Source organism: Grampus griseus (assembly GCF_964374135.1).
Source record: "Grampus griseus genome assembly, chromosome: 2".
NCBI lineage: Eukaryota > Metazoa > Chordata > Mammalia > Artiodactyla > Delphinidae > Grampus > Grampus griseus.
Window position 1 is genome coordinate 158,352,759 of NC_139018.1, and position 27,853 is coordinate 158,380,611.

General features: G+C 40.3%; 1 protein-coding gene across 1 annotated transcript in view; it reads right to left on the reverse strand.

Annotated features, from left to right (window-relative positions):
- APBB1IP (amyloid beta precursor protein binding family B member 1 interacting protein) overlaps positions 1-27,853 on the reverse strand; it is a 102,866-nt gene that overhangs the window by 58,401 nt on the left and 16,612 nt on the right. The window contains exon 2 of the mRNA XM_082648815.1: positions 1,786-1,857. Within this exon, the coding sequence (XP_082504941.1) occupies positions 1,786-1,857 (72 nt within the window). The remainder of the gene's footprint in view (positions 1-1,785; positions 1,858-27,853) is intronic.

The following is a 27,853-nucleotide window of genomic DNA, read 5'->3' on the forward strand; positions in this document are numbered from 1 at the left end:
TATTTAATAAAACTTGTTAAAAAGAAATTAAGCCACAGTAAGTTACTAATTTTGTAAATAACATTATTTTCTAATTGATAAAGTGACTGCTTGTATGATTTAAAAGCTAATATTTAAACATATTTTTACATCCATAGTTTGAGAAGTGATTTCACCTGTTCTTAAACGTGAATGTTTTCATGACAATGAGTACATTCTTTGATATTAATTTGACTTGGTAAGTAATATCCTTGTTCATGTCTTAAATTTCTGAAGGAAACCAATCATTATAGGTTTGAGAATAAATTAATGATTTCATCAGTTATACGTAGGAAAAAAAAGGCCATTAATCAAGAAGTTGTTAAAAAAAAAATGAACCCAATCAAGTTAGAATCAAGGATAAAATGTAGGGAAAAGTGACTGCAACTCCAGAATTCATTCTAAAAACCGGAATGAACTTGCAAAAATTGCCAAGAAAGAGGGAGGTTGATGGAAAAACTACAGGGCAAATACCAGAAAAAAAAATTTAGTGAAAGAAAGTACAAAAAAATTCATTAACTAGTTGGTTTTTAAATGCTATAACTGGGAAGTATAACATCACAATTAGGGTTGCCAACTCATTTTTTTCTCAGGAATATAATTTACTGGGCTACTTACAGGAATTAGAAGTAGTTCTCTAACAAAACATGAATGCATGAATGTGTAACATAACAGGCTTTGAGTAAAATACAGAGAGAGGGAAAGGAGAGAGAGGAAACCGGTTTTAGGAAGGAACTCCTTCAATCACAGCTTTAGCCAAGCAAACCCTGTGACCCCACTCACCTGAGTGCAATAAAGAAAGATCAAAACCCAGAAAGGCCTTCAGTGAAAGCAGGTCCAAGACACTCTAAGGGGCCCTCTTCTTACTCTTGAATTAGAGTAACAACACTCAACTATGAAAATCCCAGACTCTGACCAATCAGAATAATCATTCCTCTATGGAGCAGAAGTGAGTGAATGGACAAAGAGACCACAGATGTTCATTAAACCCTCCCCATTCATGGGAGGAAAACGGTCCTCTGATTTATAGAAATGTGGCTTCCATCCTAACACTCCCTGGTTATTAGTCAGCACCCTTTTCTCTAAGCCTGTCGTCTCACATTTTGTCTCTTCTTTCATAGAATCTAAACCTTCTTGAATTTTATACGGAATATAAAGTAGATGCTAACTAACATTGATTTATTTTTCCTAAAATAAATACTTAAAAAAAACGTAGATTATTCTTCATTTACTTTGTAGAAAACTTTAAGATCCCTATCATATTGAGGAATACTGGATGATTCTTATTTTAGTGCTTTATGCAGAAAGCGATGAGCTGACTAGTCTTTATATAAAGGTAACTGCAGGGGAAATTGTTTAGTGGTAGTGGTTGTGGAAGGTTTGCTTGGGGAAAATTCCTCCACTGGCTAAATATTTGAACACGATGAGCATGAAAATTGCCATAATAGAATGTATGTGTGACCCAGGCATTCAATTAACTGAACTCAGAAGGGTATAAACAGGAAAAAAGGTTTATTTTCTCCCCCACCACTGTTACATCAGGAATATATAATATTGTCAATTTCCAGTCTTTTTAAAAAGATAGCTCTTGTCATATTCTGACAAATCAAATTCTGTAACCCCATTTTTTTCTTTTAATGTTTTTTACTTTGAAAAATGTCAAACAAGAAGGTGAAAAAATAGTACAATGGACAACTATATACCCTTCGCCTACACCCATTTAACCCCATTTTTTTTCTCATTTGAAAGTTAAGGAAGGGAATTTACCTGGGTCAGGAGATCCATCTCTCCCAGCAAATTGCTGAACATTTGGTCTATATCTTCGTTTGACTCACCCATCTGAAAAAGGAAGAAATCCAGTTATAAACAATCTAATAAAAGTCTGGGGCTTCCCTGGTGGCGCAGTGGTTGAGAGTCTGCCTGCCGATGCAGGGGACACGGGTTCGTGCCCCGGTCCGGGAAGATCCCGCATGCCGCGGAGCGGCTGGGCCCGTGAGCCATGGCCACTGAGCCTGCGCGCCCAGAGGCTGTGCTCCGCAACGGGAGAGGCCACAACAGTGAGAGGCCTGTACCGCAAAAAAAAAAAAAAAAAAGTCTGATCCCCGGATAACTGTCCCATCTCTCTCTTTCCCCCAAAAGCCCCATAGACAGGCAAGTAAGTCAAGAAGAGAAGGTTGTAGAGAGGGAGGTGCATTTCACCCTGAAATTCCATGCCTGACCTCTCTGCAATTTGCTTGGTCCAAGATTGAACGGAACCCTAGTAACTGTCTCAGACCAACAATTGGACTCTTTTTCCAGATGGAACTAGTCTCTTTGGGGCCAAGTGGACAACATTCAGGAATTCACATCACCATAGGACACCCTGATTGGAAAAGGAGAAAGCCTCAGGCCACAGGTGATGGCATCAGAGTCATGTAGAACTTCATTTTCATTTAAAAACCTACCCAAAAATGATATGTCAGCGGTAAGATTATTTACCAAACGATTCCTTGCTTTACAAAGTTGTCTCTGAAACAGCAGCTTCTGGCACATTTATTTGGAAATTTTAGGGTGACAAACACTTAGAACTGAAATGGCCACACAATCAAGTGATGAGAGATGGAAATAAAGCAAGTTTTACATTATAATCTTTCCCTACTTAAGCTGAGTGAAAGAACTGTCCAAGAGAGGAAAAGTGTTTCCATAAAGTCGGGTGGGGACACCCTGGGAGGTGTAACTAGTCGCTCTCCTCCTGACATCACTGGCAAAGCTGGATTAGGACATTAGGAGACATGATTATGAGGCTTAATGAGTAATGTGTTGTTTAGCAAAGGGACTCAACTGCTTCATCTGTAAGACGAGGAGTTTGCCGCAGATAATTTCTTAGGGTCCCAAATGCTCTAAAACACTAGAAGATTAGTACCAATTACAGCTCAAGTTAAGAAGTCTGGTGAGTGCAGCATGTATTATTTAAGCCAAACAATATTTATATGTATGTACGTGTGTGTTTGTGTTTTAATTATTTTATATGGAAACTTTTAAATATATACAAAAGTAAAGAGAATAATATAATGATTTTTATGTACCCAGTGTCCAGCTTTAACAATGATCAACTCATGACTAATCTTTTTTATGTAGATACATATGTAGCACTAAAAGATTGTTGTTGTTGTTTTTTAACCATAACCATAATACTATCATCTCTGCACACACACGTGTGTGTCTGCATTTAAAATAAATTATTTGGGACTTCCTTCGTGACACAGTGGTTAAGAATCCACCTGCCAATGCAGGGGACATGGGTTTGATCCCTGGTCCGAGAAGATCCCACATGCTGCAGAGCAACTAAGCGCGTGCGCCACAACTACTGAAGCCCACGAGCGTAGAGCCCATGCTCCACAACGAGAGAAGCCACCACAATGAGAAGCCCGCACACCACAATGAGAAGCCCGCACACCACAATGAGGAGCAGCCTCTGCTCGCCGCAACTAGAGAAAGCCCACGTGCAGCAACGAAGACCCAACACAGCCAAAATAAATAAACAAATAAATAAAATTATTTGAATTGCCAAGATTTGGAAGCAACCTATGTGTCCATCAACAGATGAATGGATAAAGAAGATGTGGTACATATATACAATGGAATACTACTCAGTCATAAAAAAGAATGCAATTTTGACCTTTGCAGCAACATGGATGGACTTGGAGGGCATTATGTTAACTGAAATAAGTCTAACGGAGAAAGACAAATAGTATATGATATCACTTATATGTGTAATCTGAAAAATACAAGAAACTAGTGAATAAAACAAAAAAGCAGACTCACAGATATAGAGAACAAACTAGTGGTTACCAGTGGGGAGAGGGAAGCGGGGAGGGGCAATATAGGGGTAGGGGATTAAGAAATACAAACCATTAGGTATAAAATAAGCTACAAGGATAAATTGTACAACACAGGGAATATAGCTAATATTTTATAATAACTACAAATGGAGTATAACCTTTAAAAATTGTCAATAACTATATTGTACACCTGTAACTTACATAATATTGTACAGCAAACATACTTCAATAAAAAAATTATTTGGCTAAAATAGGCAAAGTCAGATCTATCTTTCCTTGAATAAATCATCTTGAAAACTTACAGTTCTCCCTTTACCATAACTTCACACTAATACTCGAGCAATAATACTTTTTCATATTTAATAGCTTTAGCTAATCAGGGGTTCTCTCTTTATAAAATGTGTATATAAAAGACCTTTCTCATACTGACTCTGCTTACTTAAAACTGACCTGAATAATTTTTTAAAAACCCAATTCTTGAAAGTACAGAGATGTGGTGATGATAATGATGACGATGATGAACACATTTATCTAGCACTTAACCATGTTCCAAGGACTGATCTACAAGCTGGGTTGACATTAACAGTAAACACCCAGAATGGCACTGACACTGGGAAATCAGAAGGAATGAGGGCTGTAAAAACCATCTAGAGTGAATTAGTGCATATCCTCCAAATATCCACCCTGCAAAGCTAGTGTTCAATCTTCCCATATTATCTTCAATAGTTATCTTCACTCTACATCACTTAGGAAATCTTCTGGCTTAATTTCCCCATCATATGTTTTCCCCTCTCCCCATTTTAAGAAGGAACAACTCTTTTTTCCATGTACAACTTTACCACCTTCGCTGAAGATGAGATGAGGATTGAGAGTATTTTCCATCTGAATTTCCTGCTCCCCACAATAACTCTTTGCTCTCCTTCTAGGCTCTCTCTCCAGTGAAACATAAAAGCCTCTCTGTGCTATATAGTTCCTGAGTACATTCAACAGTCATTTCAAGTTTTCAGTTGTGCATGTTTAATATTGGAGGGAGAATATTTGAATTGCTATGATTGTTAATTTTCCAGAACCTCCTATCTGGCTTCCACTGGAGGAGGTATCTTGCAGGAGCATGGGGAAGCTACAAAACTGGGTTGACCAGGAAGGGCCAGGAAGGGGACTTCATTCAAACAAAAGAAGTCTATGATACGATGGGACAAGCCCACTCCTAAGTAGCAGACACACCTGAAAGAATCAGGTGAACATACACATGGGACAGGGAGGCACGTGTTTGAGTCTGATGAAGCCATTCAGTGAGTGCTCAGGGTCAAACCACACAAGGTAGGCAGATGAGCCCTCAGGTACAGAAGTGACAGGTAAGGCAGACACTGCAGGTGTGGGTCTATGTGTATAGGTCTAAGAGGTAGGAAGGATTCAAACAGCATCAGTGAAGAAAGGATGGAAGAAGTTCATTCCATTCTATGGATTGTTGAGTTTAGTGTTTATCATAATCAGAGAAGGAAAAAGAGATGCAGGTGGGCCCTGCCTCTGGTTGGGGAGGGAAGTCAATGCTAGGATCCACTCACATATGGTTTTAATTCCCTCCCAGTAGCTTATAATGTAGCTGAATCATACTCTCCCTTCTTCAAATTACCTACAAAATAGAGGAAAGAAAATATTTAAGTCAACAAAGTACTCATGGTTTCAAAAAGTGTCCCTTCGGGCTTCCCTGGTGGCGCAGTGGTTGAGAGTCCGCCTGCCGATGCAGGGGGACATGGGTTCGTGCCCCGGTCTGGGAAGATCCCACATGCCGTGGAGCAGCTAGGCCCGTGAGCCATGGCCGCTGAGCCTGCGCGTCCGGAGTCTGTGCTCCGCAACGGGAGAGGCCACAACAGTGAGAGGCTCGCATACCGCAAAAAAAAAAAAGTGTCCCTTCAAACAATTAATCTGGTTTCAAAATCTTATAATGGATGATTCACTCATTACTTTAATAAGAGGAAATTAGCAGAAAAAAACTATAAAATTCCAGAACTGCCCATGTGAAGTTATTTTCTTTAGAATATCATGCAGTACAATAATGTGACAAAATAAAGGAATCCTTCAGATGAATTATTACTAACAGGGCAAGTTAAGAGTAAGTACTAGTGTTAACATATTTCGAAGTTTTCCAGGAGAGAAAAGTAATCCTTTCAGAGTGGAAAAAAACAGATTTATTTGCTGACCTCAAAACTGCCAGTCAGTGTTAAAATAAACTCAAAGGAACGAAAGATGATGCTAGTAAATAAGAATCTTATCCTTGATGCTTTCTCTGAAACCATTACATTTGGAAAAGCGCTAAATGATGAAGAATGAAGTCTTGAAAGGAAATGTGGCATTGATGGGTCAGAAATATCCACTGAGCCCAATGACCTTAGCTTCTCAGCCTGTATACACCACTGATACAGAATGGGGTGAGGTGTATAAACATCACTATATGTAAAACAGATAATCAACAAGGACCTACTGTATAGCACAGGAAACTCTACTCAGTACTCTGTAGTAACCTAAATGGGAAAAGAAATGGAGATATGTATAACTGAATCACTTTGCTGTACACCTGAAACTAACACAATATTGTAAACCAACTATACTCCAGTATAAAACAAAAATTAAATTAAAAAAAAACAGAACAGATTGAGGACTTGCCAGAGTGAATCATACACCTAACACGGAAATAACTTGAAATAGCAGCATCTTCTTGTGACCTCTGCTGACCCTCCCTGCGTTCATCTGGTAAAAATCTTTCCCCCGCCCTTTCATTCCTTTTCCCCAGAGTGTGTTGATATTGAATTATTTAAAGGAGTCAATATCAAAATTATTCTGTAAATCCTGTCATAAGTAAATATGTTACTGAATGGATCACAGTTTAAAAGAGTTGTATCCTTGGTGAAAATAATAAAACATTTAGTTAAGGGCTATTAACATAAATGTGTACATTCAAATCATCTTACATATTTATATTCCCCAAGAAAACCTTATGGACAGAATAAGAGTCCCGCGGATATATATAGTACCTGTACACATACACATGCACAAGAAAATAGGGCTGTGTCTATTTGTATGTTCAGTATTTCCTGAAGGTCAAAATCAGGATTAAAAAGAGAGAAACCGAGCAAGAAAACACCCAGCCCTGAGCGCTCAAAGTGTTGTATGGGTTAACAGCCCCAAGAGCAGGGGTGGAGGAGCCTTAGTGAAGCAACGGATTGCAAAACAGCAATGTGCACATCGCAACTGGGTGGAATTAACATCTTTTTGTAAGTATGTCATTTCTGAATTCCTTTTGTGTCTTGGGAAGAACAACAAACCGTAGATTTAAAAAATTTGGAGGGAGTTCCCTGGTGGTCCAGTGGTAAAGAATCTGCCTTCCAGTGCAGGGGATGTGTGTTCAATCCCTGGTTGGGGAACGAAGATCCCACCTGCCACAGGGCAACTAAAGCTCGCTCGCCACAACTACTGAGCCTGCATGCTGCAAACTACAGAGCCCACGCACTCTGGACCCGGGGTGCCACAATTAGAGAGAGAAAACCTGCATGCCACAACTAGAGAGAAGCTCGCGCTGCAACGAAAGGTCCGCACGCCTCAACGAAGACCCCACAGGCCGCCACTAAGACCTGATGCAGCCAAAAAAAATGAAAGAAAATAAATAAAAATTAAAAAAATTTTTTTAAATAAATAATTTGGAATAGTTCTTTATCAGACAGATTTCACTGGGTTTTTTTGGAGGGTGTGGAGAGTGGATAGAAGAGGGGTGGGTGGCTGAAGCTGCACATCCAGGCTGAAATTCTGCCTCAGATTCCTTGAATGACGGGGCAATTTTCCTGAATTCTCAGTCTTTCCACAAGGCTCAAGCTTCTAAGCCTCAGCTTTTATCTTCAGATAGTTTTTCTTCTCCACATACGTAAATTTCATATATAAACTTTAAATACACATATTTTAAAAATCTGTCCATAAGAGAAAACACTGTGACTATGCCAGGTGATGGATATGTCAATTCAACTTGTTGTGGTGATTGTTTCACAATATATACATATATCACAACATTATGTTGTACGCCTTAAACTTAATATGTCAGTTATATCCCCAGAGAGCAGGAAAAAGGTCTACTCTAAGTACTCTGATATATATATGCTTAACAGGACACCTGTTTCTATCTATGGCCAAGTTAACCTCAACTATTTAACTCAGTTTGGATGCAGGTTTCATTGCCATTTGCACGAGCAATTCCAGCCATGACTTTGGACCTGAGCCAGGGCAGACCTCATTTTATCTGAGTAGCTCGCCTAAAACAGCCCGTTCAATAGTCCACAGTCCTTCCCATCATTCTCCCCGCTCTGGTGCATTCTCCTTCTACATGCCCTAACTTGGCTCTTGGTCATTATTCATTTATTAGTCTAATTTACAAACCCTGGCATAGTCCCTGACTCTTCCCATTCTTCCACCCAATCAGTCAAAAAAAATCCTGCTGGTTTCCACTGCAGAGAGCTTCCTTTCCTCCATCCTTACTGTTGAGACCCTCATCAGCTCATCCAGCCTGCAGGCTCCTGGATCCCCCATCAAGCCCCATCACCATCACTTCGAATTTGAAATAGAAATTTGAATGCGCCAGTCTCCTGTTTGAAAATCCTCCGTGACAGATCAAGATGAAGTGGGGAGAGTTCAAGTCTCAGTATGTCTTTCTAAGTCCTTCGTAATTTGCCCCAACCTACTTTTCAGGATTCAACTCTTACCCATCAGGGCCCTTGACATTGTCCGAACAGGCTTTTAAACACTCTCTTTGTCTTCGTATATGCTATTCCCTTTCAGTAACATCCTCCTCAGTGCACTTATCCTTCATAAAACCCTACTGATCATTTGGAATCCAGCTTGCATGGATGTCTTCATACCTGGTAGAGAGATGTGCTGTCCATTGTACTTGGTAACCCTATCAGTAAATCCAGTCCCCCAGAAACAACAACCTTGATAAGGCATTTAACCTCCCTGGGTTTGTTTCCTCATCTGCAAAATGAAGAGATTAATACGTAATTCATAGGATTGTTGGGACATTTAAATAAAATAGCATACAGTACTTAGTGTAAGCACTCAATAATGGCATCTATCATACTGGATCACGCTCTTTTTGTTACTGTGTTAGAACTTCCTTCCCAACTGGGAGCTCTTATTAAGGAAGGATTAGCTCTTGCTCATCTTTAGGTTTAAAAGTGCTTTGTTGAAAACACAGAGAGCGTAGGTAACCTCCCAGACTAGTGGGAAGAAGTCATTAGTCACTGTCATTCCACCTCCTGTGCCCTAGACGTGGAGTCTGTTGCCCTGCACGCAAAGACGTGACATTCCGGGGCTGGACAGTCCTTGGAGGTCACCAAATCCCACGTTTCCTTTAACTACCAGGGCAAATAAACAGAGAGTCTGTTTCCAAGCTGTAATCACAGCTACAGGTCTCTGGAACATCACTCACTATAGCAATATTTCACTTTTTTTTAGTGCTTTCCAAGTGAGTAAATACTGGTATTTATACAGATAAATTTTGTTGGCAAACACAGAGGTTCACTGGAATTCACATCTATTTAGGCCTGAATCAGTGTTTGTTGCTTTGAGAAAAATCTAATAGTCACCATGCAACTCAAGTGACGTTATCCATGGCTTTCCTTCTTATCTAATTCAACCTGAAGTCACTTAACATTTCAAGGAGTAGGTTAATTTGCCATTATTTAATAAATAAAAAACAAATTATATCTTCTATTTTAAGTATTCCTTTATTCACATCATATATCTAATTCATTTTAGCCCCATAAACAGAGATTCATACCTCACTTTAGAACAGAAATGGAATAGCTTAATTACACAGTAATAAATCAGGTTACCTATATCACTTTAACACATAATCTATATTATATGTGTTTTGCTATTTATACAGAATTAGCTGTATGCCTCAGGCTTGCACTGGGCTTCAAAACTGAGATAAATTATATGTGCCTGTTTGCATTTGCCAATGTCACATTTTGGTTTTTTACGTGTTTATGTGTAAATCTGCGAATCTGTGAGAACAAAAATGAATACACATATGAACACATTCAAATATTCTTCTCATGACACATATGTTATACTTTCTTGTTTGGAACTGAATTTTGAGCATAATAGTATTAAAATAAGGGGTCATACAAGCTTTGTCTGTATAGCTGGACTTTGCTATGTTCTTTGCTATCCTCTCCCTGACCTCTCTTCTATTCCAGTAGTTTCCTTTAACCTCTTGCCTATTTAATTTGGTACATCACTGCAATACCTTAAGAGATGACTCTTAGGAAAGAAAAAAGGGGGGGTTATTTGACACATTTAAAAAGAAAAGATATATTCATAAAAACCCAATTTTGTATATTAAATAAAATAGTTAATAAACATAAGAATTTTTCATAAACTAGAAAACAAAACGACTACTGTTCATACAGGTTTTTAAAAAGTGGTTCTGGGACTTCCCTGGTGGTCCAGTGGCTAAGACTCCGCGTTCCCAATGCAGGGGGCCCAGGTTCGATTCCTGGTCAGGGAACTAGATCCCACATACCTCAACTAAAAGATCCCGCATGCCACAACAAAGATCCCGTGTGCCGCAACTAAGACCCAGCACGGCCAAATAAATAAATAAATAAATTAAAAAGTGGTCCTAATAACTTCTGCATAAAAATAAAAAGGTTAAGATTTTTCCTTTTTGATGATCAATGCTTGGCTTTACTAAAAGATGTATTCAGTGGCAGCCAGCAACAACACAATGAAGAACCCTGTGTTATTTACATTTTTATAAGGCGCTTATTTGTCAAAAGCCTGCTTTCCTATCGCACCAGATTAAGAGATTATGAATTTGTGGATGGTCTAATTTGATGGTTGTAAAGCTCTTCTTTTCAGCCGTGCTTTTAGTCATGCATCATCTTTACTTGCATTGAGGTCCTGGTACCAAGAACAGAATGAAAATTTAGAGCAATAAGAATTAAAAGAAAAGATAGAATAGTTGTTAGTAAAAAAATTTTAATGCAACAACAAAGGATGTGTAAAATTGACTTTTTGATCATTAAAATGAGTTGGCCAATTAAGTTCAGACAGGTTAGAACTGGTCTTCAAAATTCCACCAGAACAGCCATCTATATACCCAGAAGAAAGTCCCCTGCTCTGTTGCTCCTGTGCGTGGCTGTCGGTTGAGAGAGAGGAATCTACTCAGTCTCTCTACCTGCCTGATGATAATAAAAACAATATCTAATAACTATTAGGTGTTCTCACTCTGTGCCAGGCACTGTTCTTGAGCTTTACAGGTACTGACTGATTAAATCTATCCCCACAATCAACCTAGATAGGCCACTTATTTTCCCCATTTAACAGACGAGGAAACTACGGCACCCAGAGGTTAATTAACTTGCCTGAGGTTACACAATTTAAGTCAGTCAACAAATACTTACTGGGACTTCCCTGGTGGCACAGTGGTTAAGAATCTGCCTGCCAATGCAGGGGACACGGGTTTGAGCCCCGGTCCAGGAAGATCCCACATGCCGTGGAGCAACTAAGCCCATGTGCCACAACTACTGAGCCTTTGTGCCACAACTACTGAAGCCCGCGCACCTAGAGCCCGTGCTCCGCAACGAGAGAACCCACCATGATGAGAAGCCGGCGCACTGCAAGGAAGAGTAGCCCCACTCACCACAACTAGAGAAAGCCCACGGGCAGCAACAAAGACCCAATGCAGCCAAAAATAAAACAAAACAAAACAACAAAAAACAACAAAAAAACCAGATTGCTCGGTCCCATTCCCAGTGTTTCTGACAAAAACAAACAAAAAAATTTACTCTTCCCAGACACTGTTCTAGGCTCAAACAAATCTCTGAAAGATTTTCCTAAAAAATAAATAAATAAATAAAAATAATAATAAAAAAAGATTTTCCTCAGTGGGTCTTCTCCAACTGTGTTTCTCTTCATCAATGTATTATGGATTAAATATCTAGACTTCACCTACATACTGTATGTCTTTCCATGTTGAAGGCAAAGAAAAATGTTTGCATCCTTGCATTGAGACTTCTTTTTTACCCTCCATTCCATCATTTTTTGGGTAAATTTTAGAAAATTGAAGTAAAATATCCATAACATGAAATTTACCATTTTAATAATTTTTAAGTGCACAGTTCAGTCACATTAAGCACATTCATATTGTTGTGCAACCAGGACCATTCATTTCCAGAACTTTTTCATCTTCCTTAACCGTAACTTCATATCCATTAAATAATAACTCCCCATCTCCGCCCTCCCCCAGCCTCGGACCCTGGTATCTGTCATCCTACTTTCTTTTTTTTAATGAATCTGGCTACTCTTGTCATCTCACGTAAGTGGAATGAAATATTTGTCCTCAAGATTCATCCATGTTGTAGCACTATCGTGTATCAGGGCAAGTGGAGTGGTGTTTTGAGTCTATAGCTAGATTGCCAGAGTTAAAACATAACTAGAATTCATGAGAAAGAAGGTTGAAAAATCTGAGGCTCTGTCAGTATCAATGTGCTTAGGTATTTTTTATTACTTTTAAATTAAAAAAATGGCTGGCTGTGTTTTTTTTTCCTAGGAAAAAAAAATCAGCCCACACATTGCAACTACAGATACAAAAGAGGAGATAATTTTTAAAAGATCTGTTGATGATAGGAACCACACTTGGTATGGAATATGTAGTGCAGAATCCAGGTGATCACAAATGCTGGCGGAAACTATGAAGTAGCTAGCGTACAGTATGATTGGAAAATAGCGGACAATATTGCATTTTGCCTGATTCCTTCAATGTAGTTTTTTTCAAAATGCAATGAAAGCACTCCTCAAGAGGAAGTGGTTCACGGAACAACACAGCACGTGGTTAAAGGTTCTTGCAATGTTTGGGGGAGGGGGGAGCTAAAATTTCTGTGTAACATAAAACAGGAAACAGAAACATCTCTAAAATTACACACAGTATCAAATAATACTCAAAAAAGAACTAGAAGAAATCTCTTGGGCCAACTTAACTGGCTTTGCACAGTATACTTGAGATCAGTGAAAATTTTAAGAACTAGGCTAACAGTTATTAGGTTAACAGGATAATCACTATGGTCATACGAACAATACAAAACCAACACAACAATCAATCTCAAAGGAAATTCACATGGACAGCATAGATGTGTATATGTACGGTCACGCAAAAGGAACAGCCAAGACAATAGGATTCTTTGGTAGGCGGTACCGTGATGGCAAAAGTTTGATGGAAAAAACATTTGCAAATGAAAGAGTAATCATGAAATGACATATTTTTTTCAATAATTAAAAAACCCTAAGGGAGCAGTTTGAAAAACCTTAGAATTTGTCAGTGTAGACACACACATACAGAACATGAGCTGGACTACCATATTTTTTAAAAGTATGATTTTAAAATGGACTTATTTCCAAATTGCTTTGCTTTTGAGTGAATGCAAGGTGGAGCGGGGCAGAGTAATAATGCACTCTGCTAAGTCAAACTCCAGAGAGGTGAAAAGTGAGATGGCAGAAAGAGACCCAAAAATGTTCAACAGGATTCAAAAGTAAACCATGTGTGACACAGGGGAAGGTCAGCTCATATGAACACAATTCTCACCTGCATCTGTCCTGATGGCTTTTCTGTATCGTTAGGAGGCAAGATGTAGACTGGTGTCACTTGGATATACTTGGGCTGAAAAGAGAATTTTTAAATCTTGGGATTTTCTTAGGTTCCCTTTTTATTCTATTTTGAGCATCTACATAAAGCATGGGGAACTGCTTTTATATTTAGGATCTACTGTGACAGCAAACAAAAGTGACAACGTAATTTATGGTTTTTTGAAGAGACAAAAATAGAAAAATACATTATTCACTCGTTTGTAAATAAGAATGGGCATTAATTCTCATACACACATTACTATGAATAGTTATCTGTATTCACTGTTTCCTACTTGTCTCCATTTCCTCTTGAATTTACCCTGCTATGGCTGAATGTTTGTGTCCCACACCCCCTTTCCCCCAAATTCATATGTTGCAACCCCAGTCTCCAATGTGATGGTATTTGTTGATGGAGCCTTTGGGAGGTAATCAGGTCATGAGGGTGGAGCCCTCATGTTGGGATTAGTGCCCCTGTAAAAAGAGACACGAGAGAGCTTGCTTCTTCTCTCTCTCTGCTGTGAGGATGCAGCAAGAAGATGAACAATGCAAACCAGGAAGAGGGCCCTCACTAGACACCGGATTGGCTGGTGCCTTGGTCTTGGACTTCCCAGCTTCCAAAACTGTGAGAAATAAAGGTTTGTGGTTTAAGCTGCCCAGTCTATGGCATTTTTGTTAGAGCAGCTCGAACTGACCAAGACATACCCCAACTGGACTTTTGTTCCCACCACGTCACCAAATTGTGTCAAGATTACCAATGACCTTCATGTCATTCTCAGCAGCTTAAACAGCATTTAACACCATTCACTGATCACCTTTTCTTGGAAATACTTTCTTCACTTGGCTTCCATGAAGGCTTTCTTTCCTGCTTTTCCTCCTAACAGAGACCAACTGACCTTGAAGCCAATAAAGCTTAAGTTTCAGGGATCCTCACTTGCAGGCTCCTTCTAAGACCTGCAGTTCTCTTCTGGCACCCCACAACAACATGGAACACTGTTTTCTTGCTGGGCGGTCACCTTGGTAGTGGTCCAAGGGCTTAAAGTGGGGTTGATAGGCTGCCAGCACTACCTTCACTTCACCTGGACTCCAGCAAGAGCTGGACCCAAGGTAAATCTCATGGACTGTGGACTGCATCTTCTATTCCAAGAAGAATATCTAAAGGAAATGCTGTTCTGCTCTGCTCCTTGCACGGAATCACCTTGACCCAGGCTTCCACAGCCACCTTACACCACCCCCAGGGCCAGCCTAGCAGTTGGGAGGGGGCAGGAAATGCATGGTCCTAGCTGAGCTGGACCAGCTGCTTCTTGAGCCATTGGGAGCCATGGGTGCCATGTCATATCTAGTGAGAGCAAATGACTCAGTTAGTTCTCTGAGGTCTTGCTCCTGGGCAAGAGGCACCTCCAGCAGTAGAAACCACAGAGGAAATTACAGATAAAGTCTTACCATAGAGAGCTGTAAGACTGAAGTAAAACTTTTTCTAGACTATCAATAACACAATTAATCTTGAGTAACCATGTGGGAAAAAAGACTAAATTAGCTATTTCCACTACAGAAAATTGTATTTCAAATTTATCCTCATATGGAGAGGTGATCAAAGAATATGCAGCCAAAAATGTAGGAAAACATATATCAGGCAGTTAGTAATAATAAAAATGTACCTTTTGGATTTTGTGATATTTTTTTTAATTGAAATATAGTTGATTTACAGTATTTCAGGTATACAGCAAATGATTCCGTTTATATATTATATAGTCTTTTTCAGTTCTTTTCCATTAAAGGTTATTACAAGATATTGAATATAGTTCCCCATGTTAGAAAGTAGGTCTCTGTTGTTTATCTGTTTTATATGTAGTAATGTGTATCTGCTAATCCCAAATTCCTAATTCATCCCCTCACCCATTTCCCCTCTGGTAACTGTAAGTCTGGTTTCTATGTCTGTGAGTCTATTTCTGTTTTGTAAATAAGTTCATTTGTATTTTTTTAAGATTTGTGGTATGTGTTTTAAAAAATTAGTAATTTGTTGTGATTCCTTTCTCACTCTAATATTTACTTTTTTAACTTTTATTCATCATTTTGTACTCTTTTTTTTAAAGGGAGTCTCCCCCAAATGTACAAAGTTCAGGTACCTCAACTGGTCTCTCCTCTTAGCCTCTTTGATTGGTTCTTCCTCATCTCCTAGATCTCCTGGTTTTCCTTCTGGCCTCTATCTACACTCACTCCCTATCTGATCTCATGCTGTCTCATGGCTTGAAATACCACACCCAAGCTGCCAGCCCCCAGTGTGTATCTCTAGCCCAAACTTCTCTCTTATTTCACATATTCAAGCATACTTAGCCCCGCCCCATCTTTTGCCTGTCTGATTTTATCTCCTTTAACTCTGCTCCCGGCAGCCTCCCAGCTGTTCCGTGGACCCTGCCAGCGTGCACTTGCACATGCTTTTCTCTTTGGAACACCTGTTTCCCCGCTGACCTAAATGGCTTGCTCCCCACTGCCTTTAGGTCTTTGCTTAATTGTTCCCTCATTCCTGAGGTGTTCCCTGACCTATTTCAAAACCAACTCTTTCCCAACAAGCCCACCTCTCCCTGTTTATATTCTCTCCCCACTTACCAACTAGAAGTAAGCCCCATGAGGGCAGGGATTTGACTGTTTTTGTTTCTTGCTGGGTGCTCAGGAAGCAGAGCAATGTAGATACACAATAGACACTGAGTGAATATTTGTTAAATGAATGAATGAATAAAAAAAATTAAAATGCAATATATTCATTTAAGTTTCACGAGGACAGGGGTTACTTATGCCTTCCTAGTGCCAAGCATGGTGCCTGCCCTGGTCATGAAGACCCACAAAAGTATTTGCTAAATGGATGAATGACTTCAAGGGAGAGCAGTGGAAGAGCAATGTAGAGGGGGGAGACAGATAAGGAAGGGGAAATGGGGACTTCGCTGGTGGTCCAGTGATTAAGACTCCTTGCTTGCACTGCGGAGGGCACAGATTCGATCCCTGGCCCAGGAACTAAGATCCTGCATGCCGCGCGGCGCAGCCAAAAAATTAAAAACAAAAAAAAAGAAAAGGGAAATGATTCTACAGCCACCATAGTGGGTGGCAAGAATGAACAGCAGGGAATTTCCCGGCAGTCCAGTGATTAGGACTCTGCGATTTCACTGCCAAGGGCCCGGGTTCGGGGAACTAAGATCTCGCAAGCCTTGTGGCACAGCCAAAATAAAAAAGAGAAAAGAAAAAAAACCAAAACTTGAGATAAAGAATGAAGAGTGGATGTTGACACTGGTGGGTGAAAGATGATTCTCTGCTAAGTCAAGCTCCAGGTAGGTGAGAGGTGAGATGAAAACGTTCAACAGAACTCAGAAATAAAACAGTAAGTGACACAGGGTATTCCTTAACGCTTTCAAAGGGAATACCTTTCAATGGAAAAATCTGGTGGACACACTTTTAACCAAATAATCAAACTTAGGCTCGTCATTGATGGGACAATCTGACACTGCTGCCCCTGATGTGATGCCCCCGGGATGTGGCGTCACCTTTGCAATACTGCCACCAAAGTGCTTCGCTTGAGTCTAGTCAGGAGGGATCTGACAAATCTCAACCGAGGGACATTCGGCAAAATAAACAAAATGACTGGTCTGGATTCTTCGAATAAAAAAAAGACATTATCGGGATAATTTGGAAAATGTGAATATGAACTACATATCAGAAAATGTATTAAATCAATTAAATTTTCTGAGTGTGATAACACTACTGTGGTCGTGTAAGAGAAGGTCTTTGTTCTTAAGAGATAAATGGTGAAGAAAATAAAGCACATGCAGTAAAATGCAGACAATGAGTGAATCGGAGTGAAGGGAACATGGGTGTCTCTTGCACTATTCTTACTTTTTTGTTGTTGTTGAAGTGTTGAAACTTTTCAAAAGAAAAAGTTGGGGGAAAAAAGAACCAATCTTTTAAGTCAGAGAGACCCGAGTTTTAAAAAAGCAAAGCAGGGACTTCCCTGGCAGTCCAGTGGTTAAGACTCCACGCTCCCAATGCAGGGGGCCCGGGTTCGATCCCTAGTCAGGGAACTAGATCCCGCATGCCGCAACTAAAGATCCTGCTTGTCGCAACTAAAAAAAGACCCTGCAGGCCGCGACAAAGATCTCACATGCGACAACAAACGTGTGTGCCACAACTAAGAGCCAGAGCAGCCAAATAAATCAGGGGGGAAAAAAAGGCAAAGTGAAACAAAACACAAAAAAAGAAAGAAAGAAAGAGGAACAGGGGAGAATGAAATGTTAGATGAAGGCAAAGACAATGTAAAAGAAAAAAGAGGGCTTCCCTGGTGGCGCAGTGGTTGAGAGTCCGCCTGCCGATGCAGGGGACACGGGTTCGTGCCCCGGTCCGGGAAGATCCCACGTGCCACGGAGCGGTTGCGCCTGTGAGCTATGGTCGCTGAGCCTGCGTGTCCGGAGCCTGTGCTCCGCAACGGGAGAGGCCACAACAGTGAGAGGCCCGCGTACAGAAAAAAAAAAAAAAGAAAAAAGAAATCTATCCTGGGCAGGGTTGATACATTATTTCATCTAATTCTCATAAAAACCATTTGGGGGTAGATCATACTACTCCCATCTTCGTAGATGAGGATCTTGTGGTCCGGAGTTTGAGTGATGGGCCCAAGATCACAAAAGACAAGACTCAAACTGAAGTCCAGTCTCTTTCACTGTACTGCTTCCTCTTGCCTTACACAGAAAATAAGCCACGTAGATGGAAGTCATAGCAGGAGAGGTGTGTGAAAGAAAAACACAGGTGGAAAATACACTTAGACACTCATAGCACATCTGCCTAGAGATGACACACGTTCAACACAGAGGAAAAGTAAAGGAGAAAAAGGCACACACAACAAAGAAAGTCAAACAGAAACAGGCTTTCACGTGGTCACATCCCACGTGAGGGAGGATCTTTCACATCACTGCTTCTAGACTCCAGAACTGGGTTGTGTCTTCAAAGACGTGATGGTGGGTACTACGTCATACTCCTCCCAGCTCTAGAACAGCTAACACTAAGCTAGGGTTCATATCTGGCCATGACCTTGACATCTACCCCTAGGATAGGCAGAAAAGGAGGGGCCACCTGGGTCTAGAAGCCATGCTTAACGAACAGTCTGAAGCAGAAACGAGCTGGTAATCACAAGATTCTGATGGATGATTTTAAAACATTAATCTCTTCTTCCAACTGCAAGCTGAAAGTGGAAAAGGATGAAGGGGAAGAGGTCAAAACACTTTGGCTTCAATTTTTCATTTTGCTTTGGAGTGAAGACCAATGTTGACTAGCCCAAGGAAGATTTCCCTGAGCGATTGCTAAAATTCTCAAATACTCAAGCATGAAAATATTAGTGTCAGATGGCTTTTTAATTTCCAGGACTGCAGAGGCGATATCTGCTAAAGCTTCCTAAGAATGAAGAGTCATGATCTTGGCCATCACTGGAGTAAAGAGAACCAGACATGTCCACTGAGGTGTGGGAAACAGCCCGAGGCAGAGCACACATTCCAGGCTTTGCTTAGAAAGCAGGAAACAGCCACCCTGGGGCTGAATCTACCACAACAGCACTCTAAGACTGATGGCCAGCTTTGTGAGTTGTTTCATATTGCAAAATAAATCCACAGGTTGCTGCAGAACTTCAAAAACACTGAAACCAAAAGGAAAACTAAAGGCAGCATATCTCCTCGATTCAAAAGCATATTTTGACATTCTAATACTTCTAAAGTTATGATTTATACAGTCAGATATGAAATCTGACTACCACCAACAGGAATCAGCTATGACGTCGTTTTCCTTAACTATATATGTTCCGAGTGGAACAGAAAAGGTGTCTTTTTATTTAATTGTCAGTTTAGTTAAGTTATCTGCATTGGTAGTAGAACACACAGTTCAACTGTTACATTTGGATCCCAAATCTTCATTTAAAAAGCTTTCAAAAGATTTCACAATGCAGCACTGACATGTAAAGTTAATGTCTGGCGAAGACTGACATTCACAGACCAGGACACACAATTCATGGCAGCAGAAATTGCCAGAGCGCTCAGATTATAATTTTCAAACTCAAAAGAGACTGATGGATGCGGCAGATTGATGTATCATGAAGGATTATCCTTTAGGTACCAAACGCCTACCTATCAAACACTTGTAATTGGAATTCCAGAAAAGTTGTTTCAATTCCAACAATATTTAAGACAATAAAGAAAAATAAATCTTTGTATTGAACCCAACAAGAAACATTAAAAAATATTCATGACTTTCTCTGATAAGCCTAAAAATTATATTGCGAACTCTAAAGGTCGAAAGGAACAGACTTGGGTTATAAACAGCACGCTTGGCTAATTGTCCTGGCACGCTCAGCCTGTCTTAGAATCTTTAGACTCTCAATGTGAAGAAGTGAAGACTCACATTTTATAATACTTGTAATACGAAGAAGAAATGATATGTAACTCTATGACAACTGTATACTTTTATGTCCTAAAATGTCCCTGAACATTCAGTGCAGCACCTCCCACCTCCAGAAAGAAAATGGTAATGAACTGATCAATGCAATGGTATAACAATGTTGAATGTTCTCAAGATAAGAACTGAAAAATGCCCTCTGGCTTTAACCACACAGAAGTCACTGGTTATCTCTGGAGAAGCGTTGAGGGTGGAAACCAAACGGAGCCCCTTCAGAAGTGAGTGGGGAAGAGAGATAATGACACAGCCAACTTATCTGAGAAGGTGAGTCCATTCGGTATGTAGCAATTGTAACATGCGTTCCTCTCTGGCACTCACAGTTCTTCCAATTTCATGGCTCCAAGCATCTTTGATGTGGACGTGCTGTACCATCATTTAACCAGTTCTCTATTGCTGGAAACTGACCGTTTGCCTTTCTTTCAAGAAATAATGTCATGAGCCTGATATTTTCATTTGCTGAAAAATTATATGCAGCATGGCCTAAGGATAAAACTGGAAATATCAACCAATTCTTGTTGCCTTTCTGTGGGGTGAGGAAATTTCTGTTTTTTCGTCTTGGTCAATATTCTGCACCTGGCTCCAAAACCCCCAAAGGATTGGGGCTGTTGGTAAAAATAACAGTCAAGGGTGGTAAACTCTGCACTAATGAGCTCAAGCAGTGTGTGTCCCATGATGCCCCTGCTTTCTCTCTATTTGCAAGGATTTATGGCCATTCCTGTGACCGCTTGTGTCCAAAATATATGTGCCATGGAAAAAGTTTATATCAGAAAAATCTGAGGTACGTTTAAGAGTTTCCAGCGGCAACCCAGTTCTAATTCTTTTCCTGAGTCTCTTAGTAAATGTTCTCTCTTCTTCCTCAAAGATGCACTGACAATACTTTCTACTCTCCTGTTTTGAAGCAAGAAAGGAACTGAATTTTTACTCCCCCACATTCAAGATGATTCATCCCTTAAAACAAAAACATCTAATATTTTTCTCCCAACCTTCCATAAGTAGCTGGGGTGCGGTGTTGGGGGGAGGCTTCTATTTTGCTTACATTTCCCTTGTGACATGTGGGCTCACCTAGGCCTGAGACTGGGGGACCACTGAGTCCCTCCCCAGGGACAAGGACAGAACCTAGAACCAGGAGGCCGGGGTTCAAAACCCAGCACTGCTGCTTACTGGCTGGGTACTTGGGCAAGTTACTTAACCGCTCAGGGTTTTAGTTTTCTCATCTTTGAAAGGTGTGATAATCAGCTACCTTGTGGGGTCAAAGTGACTCCCATAAATGAATGCATGTAAAGTCCATAGAACAGGCCGGGCTCAGCTCTAAGTGCTCAGTAAATGTAAGCCTTAATATACCACTAAGCAGTTGGAACTGAAGCCTTCTTTTAGCTTCCAGAAGGCCTGGAAGGCTGATGGCATCCTCATAATAATCCTTTAAAGTTAGCATTACTTTTCCTATTTTACAAAGTTTAAGTAACTTATCCTAGATCACAAAATCAATTAGTTGCAATAGTATGGAACCACCAATTATTTTACTTAAAGTAAGTGCCACTTTGAATCACTGCCTTAGGGTCTTAGCATCTTAGGCTTTGAGGAGAGAGATTTTAGGTGAATGCAGCAGCTTAAAAATGGTGCTTGAGATCTCAGCTTAAATGTCACCTTCTCAAAGAAAAGCAGGCCCCTTCAAGATCTCCGCCACATCACACTGGATGCTCCAGTGATCAAGGATACAGGCTGACTGCATATTCCGATCACGGCTGTGGAGAGGAGGGTGATGGTGACCAGCACACATCACGCTGTTCGAGCCAATGGTCTCCTGACCAGGATCTTCCCGCTCAGCCCATCCCTTTCCCACCAACTGGCCCCAAGGGCATTCTTGGTTGTAACCGGTGAGGGTGGGGAGGTCATGAATTGAAAGAAAAGGGAGAGGGTTAAGACCTGGATTCAGCTCTGCCCTCACTGTGGTGTGATGCTGGGAAACTTAGCCTTAATAGTGTCGGTTTCTCAATCTATAAAACGGGGATATTTCACTGGGTTTTTGTAAAGAATTAAATAAGATAAGATAACGTATACAAAGTGTTTACAAATGTCTCATACACATGGGATGCTCAGAAACTGGTAAGACTGGTCGTATCACCATTGCCCTTGTTCAGTTAGTAGGTATATCCTATGAGAAGATTGCCAAACTCTGAAAGCACGTGGCGGGTTGATAGAGCTGAGTAATCCAGTGAGGCCGATGTGGTTCTGCGCCTTCTCTGCAACGGTGGTTCTCAAAGTGTGGGTCCTCAGACCTGCCCCACAGCATCTCCCAGACACGTGGGAATGAAAATTCTTCGGCCCCACTCCAAAATTACTGAATCAGAAACTCTGGGGCGAGGACCAATAATCTGTGTTTTTTTTTTGTTTTTTGGTTTCTTGGTCTGCGTTGGGTCTTCGTTGCTGCGTGCAGGCTTTCTCTAGTTGCGGCATGTGGGCTTTCTCTAGTTGCGGCGAGCAGGGGCTACTCTTCGTTGAGGAGTATGGGCTTCTCATTGCAGTAGCTTCTCTTATTGCAGAGCACAGGCTCTAGGTGCTTGGGCTTCAGTAGTTGCAGCGTGTGAGCTCAGTAACTGTGGCGCTCGGGCTCTAGGGAACGTGGGCTTCCGTAGTTGTAGTGCACAGGCTTAGTAACTCCACGGCATGTGCGATCTTCCCGGACCAGGGATCAAACCTGTGTCCCCTGCATTGGCAGGTGAATTCTCAACCACTAAGCCACCAGGGAAGTCCCAATAATCTGTGTTTTAACAAGATTTCCATGTGATTTGACTGTACACTAAAGTTTGAGAACCACTGCTCTACATATAGATGGTAAAGTTAAAAAAAAAAGTCACAGGCAAGTACAGGATGTACAAAGATTATGAGAACCAAAAGTTTTAGCCAAGTCAAAAGCGGCTTGTGTTTTATGTCAAACACAAGGGAAGAAGACACTCCCATGCCCTGTATTATTATCTCAGTGTTGAAAATGCGTAAGAAATTGTCGCATCTATTTATTGTTTAAAGGTACGGAATGAAAAAGAACCAGGCGTTTAATCTTAGGTGTCGGAGAATACAGCTCAGTTTTTACCACTGATGTTCCTGTCCTGGGTAACATATAACCTCTTGAAGAAAACAGTCACTCAATTCCTGTGGAATTTGGAAGCACTTCCTTTCCTTATTCATATGAAAGAAGCATATTCACAGTATAATGATGATGATGGTTTTAAAGTGGCTTCCCGTTCTTTGATGCTTCTCCCCTCAAGATGTGGGGTCTCTGTCCCCGCCCGTGACTCTGAGCACGCTTGTGACTGCTATGATGGGTGCAGTGTTAAGGAAGTGACGCTCTGTGTGCAGGGCAGGCCATCCCCTGGCCTCTGAGAACTCCCTCCAGACACTCCTTGTAGAAGCCCAGCTGTCACCCTGTGAGAAGCTCAAGCCACCTGGAGGGGCCACAGGAGACACTGTGGTCACCAGTCCCACCCAGTCCAGGGGCCAGGCCGGTGAGTAAAAAACCGTCCAGGTAAGCTCAGTCTCCAGCTGTTTGCATCACCCCCAGCTGTTCAAGTCTCCTCAGCTGAGGTCACGGACATTATGGAGCTGAGGCCAGCTAGCCCTGCCGTGGCCTGTCCAAACTCCTGATGCACAGAATCTGTAACCATAATAAAATTGTCTGTTCGACAGCAGTAAGTTTGGGGTGACTTGTTATGCAGCTGTTGAGAGTGGAACAAATGATCATAGTAGCTACCATTCCATGGTACCTTCTACGTGTCCAGCATGATACTATGCTCTTCTGCTATACCCCTCCTCTTTGCGCCCGCTCTGCAAAATATATTAGTCCCATTTGCAAGTGAAGAAATGGAGGCTCTGAGAAAATAAGTATCGTGCAAAGGCACATGTGGTAAACGACTATTTACGTCAAACTTCAGTGCGTAAAAAAATACCAGAATGTCAGTCGTTAGCTATCTAGAAACGATAATGAGAAAATGGCAAACATTGTGATGGTCATTTCGTAACAGAACAGAAATATCCAATCACTATGTTGTGCACCAGGAACTAACAGTGGTTGTAGGTCAACTATACTTCAAAAACAAACAAAAACACTCATAGAAAAAGAGATAAGATTTGTGGTTACTGTGGCATGGGGTAGGGTGGGGACTGGATAAAGATGATCAAAAGGTACAACCTTCCAGTTATAAGATAAATAAGTACTAGGAATGTAATGTACAACATGATGAATATAATGAACACTGTGTGGTATCTATGAAAGCTGTTAAGAAAGTAAATCCTACCAGTTCTCATCACAAGGAAAAGTTTTTTCTATTATTTTAATTTTATGTCTGTATGAGCTGATAGATATTCACTAAATTTATTGTGGTCATTTCATGATATATGTAGTTCAAATGATTGTGTTATACACTTTAAACTTATACAGTGCTGTACATCAATTATATTTCAATAAAACTGAAAGAAAAAAATATATAATTTCATATGGTAAATATATATATATATATACACACCCATATATATATATTAGTAATACAGTAACACCAGTGAAGTAAATACAATAATTAAAATAATATGTTACTGGTCCAGGATTCACTGACCAATGAAATAGAAGTCTAGAATGGTCCAAAGTAAAGAGATAAGAAATAAAGATTAAGGAAACAACCTTTCAAATACAACAAAAAGTTGAGTTAATTAATAAATAATATTAGGACAATTAAACAAATACATTAACAAATTATATGTTCACGGTTTATAATGGGGAAAAAAAGGGTTTTTAAGGATAAGAGATAAATGACACTAGCTATTCTGAAACTGGCCCATATTAACTGGAAAAAAGAAATATAGGGACTTCCCTGGTGGTCCAGTGGGTAAGACTCCGCATTCCCAATGCAGGGGACCGGGGTTCGATCCCTGGTCAGGGAACTAGATCCCACATGCATGCCACAACTAAGAGTCCTCATGCCGCAACTAAGAAGTCCGCATGCCGCAACTAAGACCCGGCACAGGCAAAATAAATAAATAATAAATAAATAAATATTAAAAAAAGAAACATACGCTTCAGTTTCCTCATTTGCAAAATAGGAGAGATGTTATGTATTTCATAAGATTAAAGGGAAAAATGTCCATGGAAATCACTTAGCATAGTTCCCAGCACACACTAAGTACTAAATGAACTTTGTGGCTATGAAAAGAAAATGGGAAACAGTAAAAGTTAGCGATGACACAGTTACAGTGTTTAAAAAATTTTTTTTAAAGGTTAATTTTTTTTCTGTGGAGAATTTAAGCATTTTATCTACTCATCAGGAGGTCCAAAATCATTATTATTAATTACAATTAGTAATTATTATATCATTACAATATATAACATCTAATATCAGCATTAATCATTTGATTTAATTAATTTTGCCACAATTATGAGATGTTTGTCATGAAAGATACAGAAATTTATGTCCCTGAATAAACCAACTAGATAGAAATTAACGTGTCTACAGAGCATCACTAACAGCAAACTAGTTGAGATCTGAGCACATTTACGAAGCAAAGAAGGGCGCCTATTGGTTCAGTGGACAGCTGACTCTTGATGAGTTTCTTCACTTTTTTGGGGAAGGATATTTACATACGAGTTCCTATGGGTATTATTTTTATATGTGACAAATGAGAGCCTTTTAATTTAATTACATTTTTCCTCCACACAGTCTACATGGGATCAGACCCATTCTAGAGCTACTGCATTTTAAATTTCTCTCTTACAGCTGTGAGAAGGAACAAGGATAGTATGGAAATAATGTATTTGAAAACAGAGTGCTCCAGAGTTTCCTGTCAGTTTTATTTAGACCACTAAGTCAATTCTCTATTTAATTCACATATCAAGGAAATAAAAACAGTGAATAAGGAACTTGGAATTACCCTTGATCATCATTCAAATGGTCCATGTTGGAGCCCTGCTGTATCACCCGGGCTGTATCACTACATGTGAATGTGATAACTGGATGCTTCACACCTGGGTTCAATGCTAAATGCATGACCCTGAGCAACTTACTTAACCTTGTTGAGCTTCAGTATTTTCATCTGTAAAACGGGGATAAGAAATATAATTCATAAAATTGTTGGGAGGACTAAATTAACACAGTCAGACCCTTGCACAGTAACTGGCACACAGTGATGTTTGCATATAGGTAGGAATATTTAAAATGCATTGATAACTTCTGGTTAGTGGGCAGTGAATACACAACCTCTCCTAAAATTCCAATGAAAGGACTCCGTAACAGTCCGGAAAGCCAGGAAAGATGGCATTGCTAGACCAAAACCTTTGAGGAATTTCTGGAAGATGTTAAGGAGAAGGGATTGTACAGAGAACCTCTAGAGCTAGGGAGACAGCAGTTCAATATGGGTCTGGAGGAGGGCTGTCAAACATAGAGCCAAGGAAAACATCTACACTCAGGGTCAGCAAAGATGGAAATCCAGGGACAACCTGGAGTAATTAAAGGACTGACGCTATGGGCCATTCGATTTCTCTGTCACAAGGGAAACCGCAATTGCCCTGGGTCTAAAATCAGCAAGAACCGTTGTCTTATATAATGTGGGAGAACTGTCTTACTGGTTCTTAAGGTGGGACTTGAGCCAAAAAAAACCCAAGTAGAGCAATTTGGGACTCAGAAAGTTTGGGTTCCTGTAACAGATACGCAGATCCCAGTCCAATCGCCAACTCTCCATCCATCGTTCCATCCTTTCCTCCATCCATCCGTCCATCCATCCATCCATCCATCCATCCATCCATGCATCCAAAGGGGGTGGGAGGAGAAACATCCACGTTCAGTGAAAGGCACTAAGAACTCTCTAGGAGCTCCACCTCTAGCACAAGGCTTTGCTAGCCTCAGCAAACAGCATTCAAGGAGAGCTGAAACTTACATGCCTGACTGTTACCCAAACCAAACAGGAAAGCTACCTGTCAATCCCCACTTCCATCTATAGAACCCTACAGTCAGCCTCCCAGTCAAGAAAGAGGCTTGTTCGGCTACAGGTAAATCATACCACCTTCTTATGTTATTCTAGCCCTTCAATTAAAATTATGAATCAACAATCAAGGCCCATGAAATATTTGAGGAAAAACACAAACATGGGAGCATCAAGACTAAAAACCAAAATACTGACCCCTGAGGAAAAAGAATTGATGAAAGAAATAGAAGAGAGAATAAAAAAAAATTCCAGTTGATGTCTTCAGAGAGATTTATGATGACACAGTAATAAGAATAATTGATATTTAAAAAGCAGTCAGAGGACTTCCCTGGTGGTGCAGTGGTTAAGAATCTGCCTGCCAATGCAGGGGGCATGGGTTCAATCCCTGGTCCGGGAAGATCCCACATGCCATGGAGCAACTAAGCCCATGAGCCACAACTACCGAGCCTGCACTCTAGAGCCCATGAGCCACAACTACTGAAGCCCGTACATCTAGAGCCCATGCTCCACAACAAGAGAAGCCACCGCAACAAGAGAAGCCACCGCAACGAGAAGACCACACACCACAACGAAGAGTAGTCCCCACTCGCCGCAAATAGAGAAAGCCCGTGCACAGCAACGAAGACCCAACGCAGCCAAAAATAAATAAATAAATTTGTTTAAAAACTAATAAGAAAATAACAAATCAATATTACTTACAAATATGGATACAAAAATTGTAAAAAAAATTTTAGAAAATTGATTCCAGAAGTATATTAAAATATGTAATAACCAGGAATGCAAGAACAGCCCAACAGTAGGAAATATATTAGAGTAATTCACTAAATTAAAATATTAAATGATAGGCCACATGATCATCTCAATGCATGGTGAAAAGACAGTTGGTAAAATTCAATACCCATTCC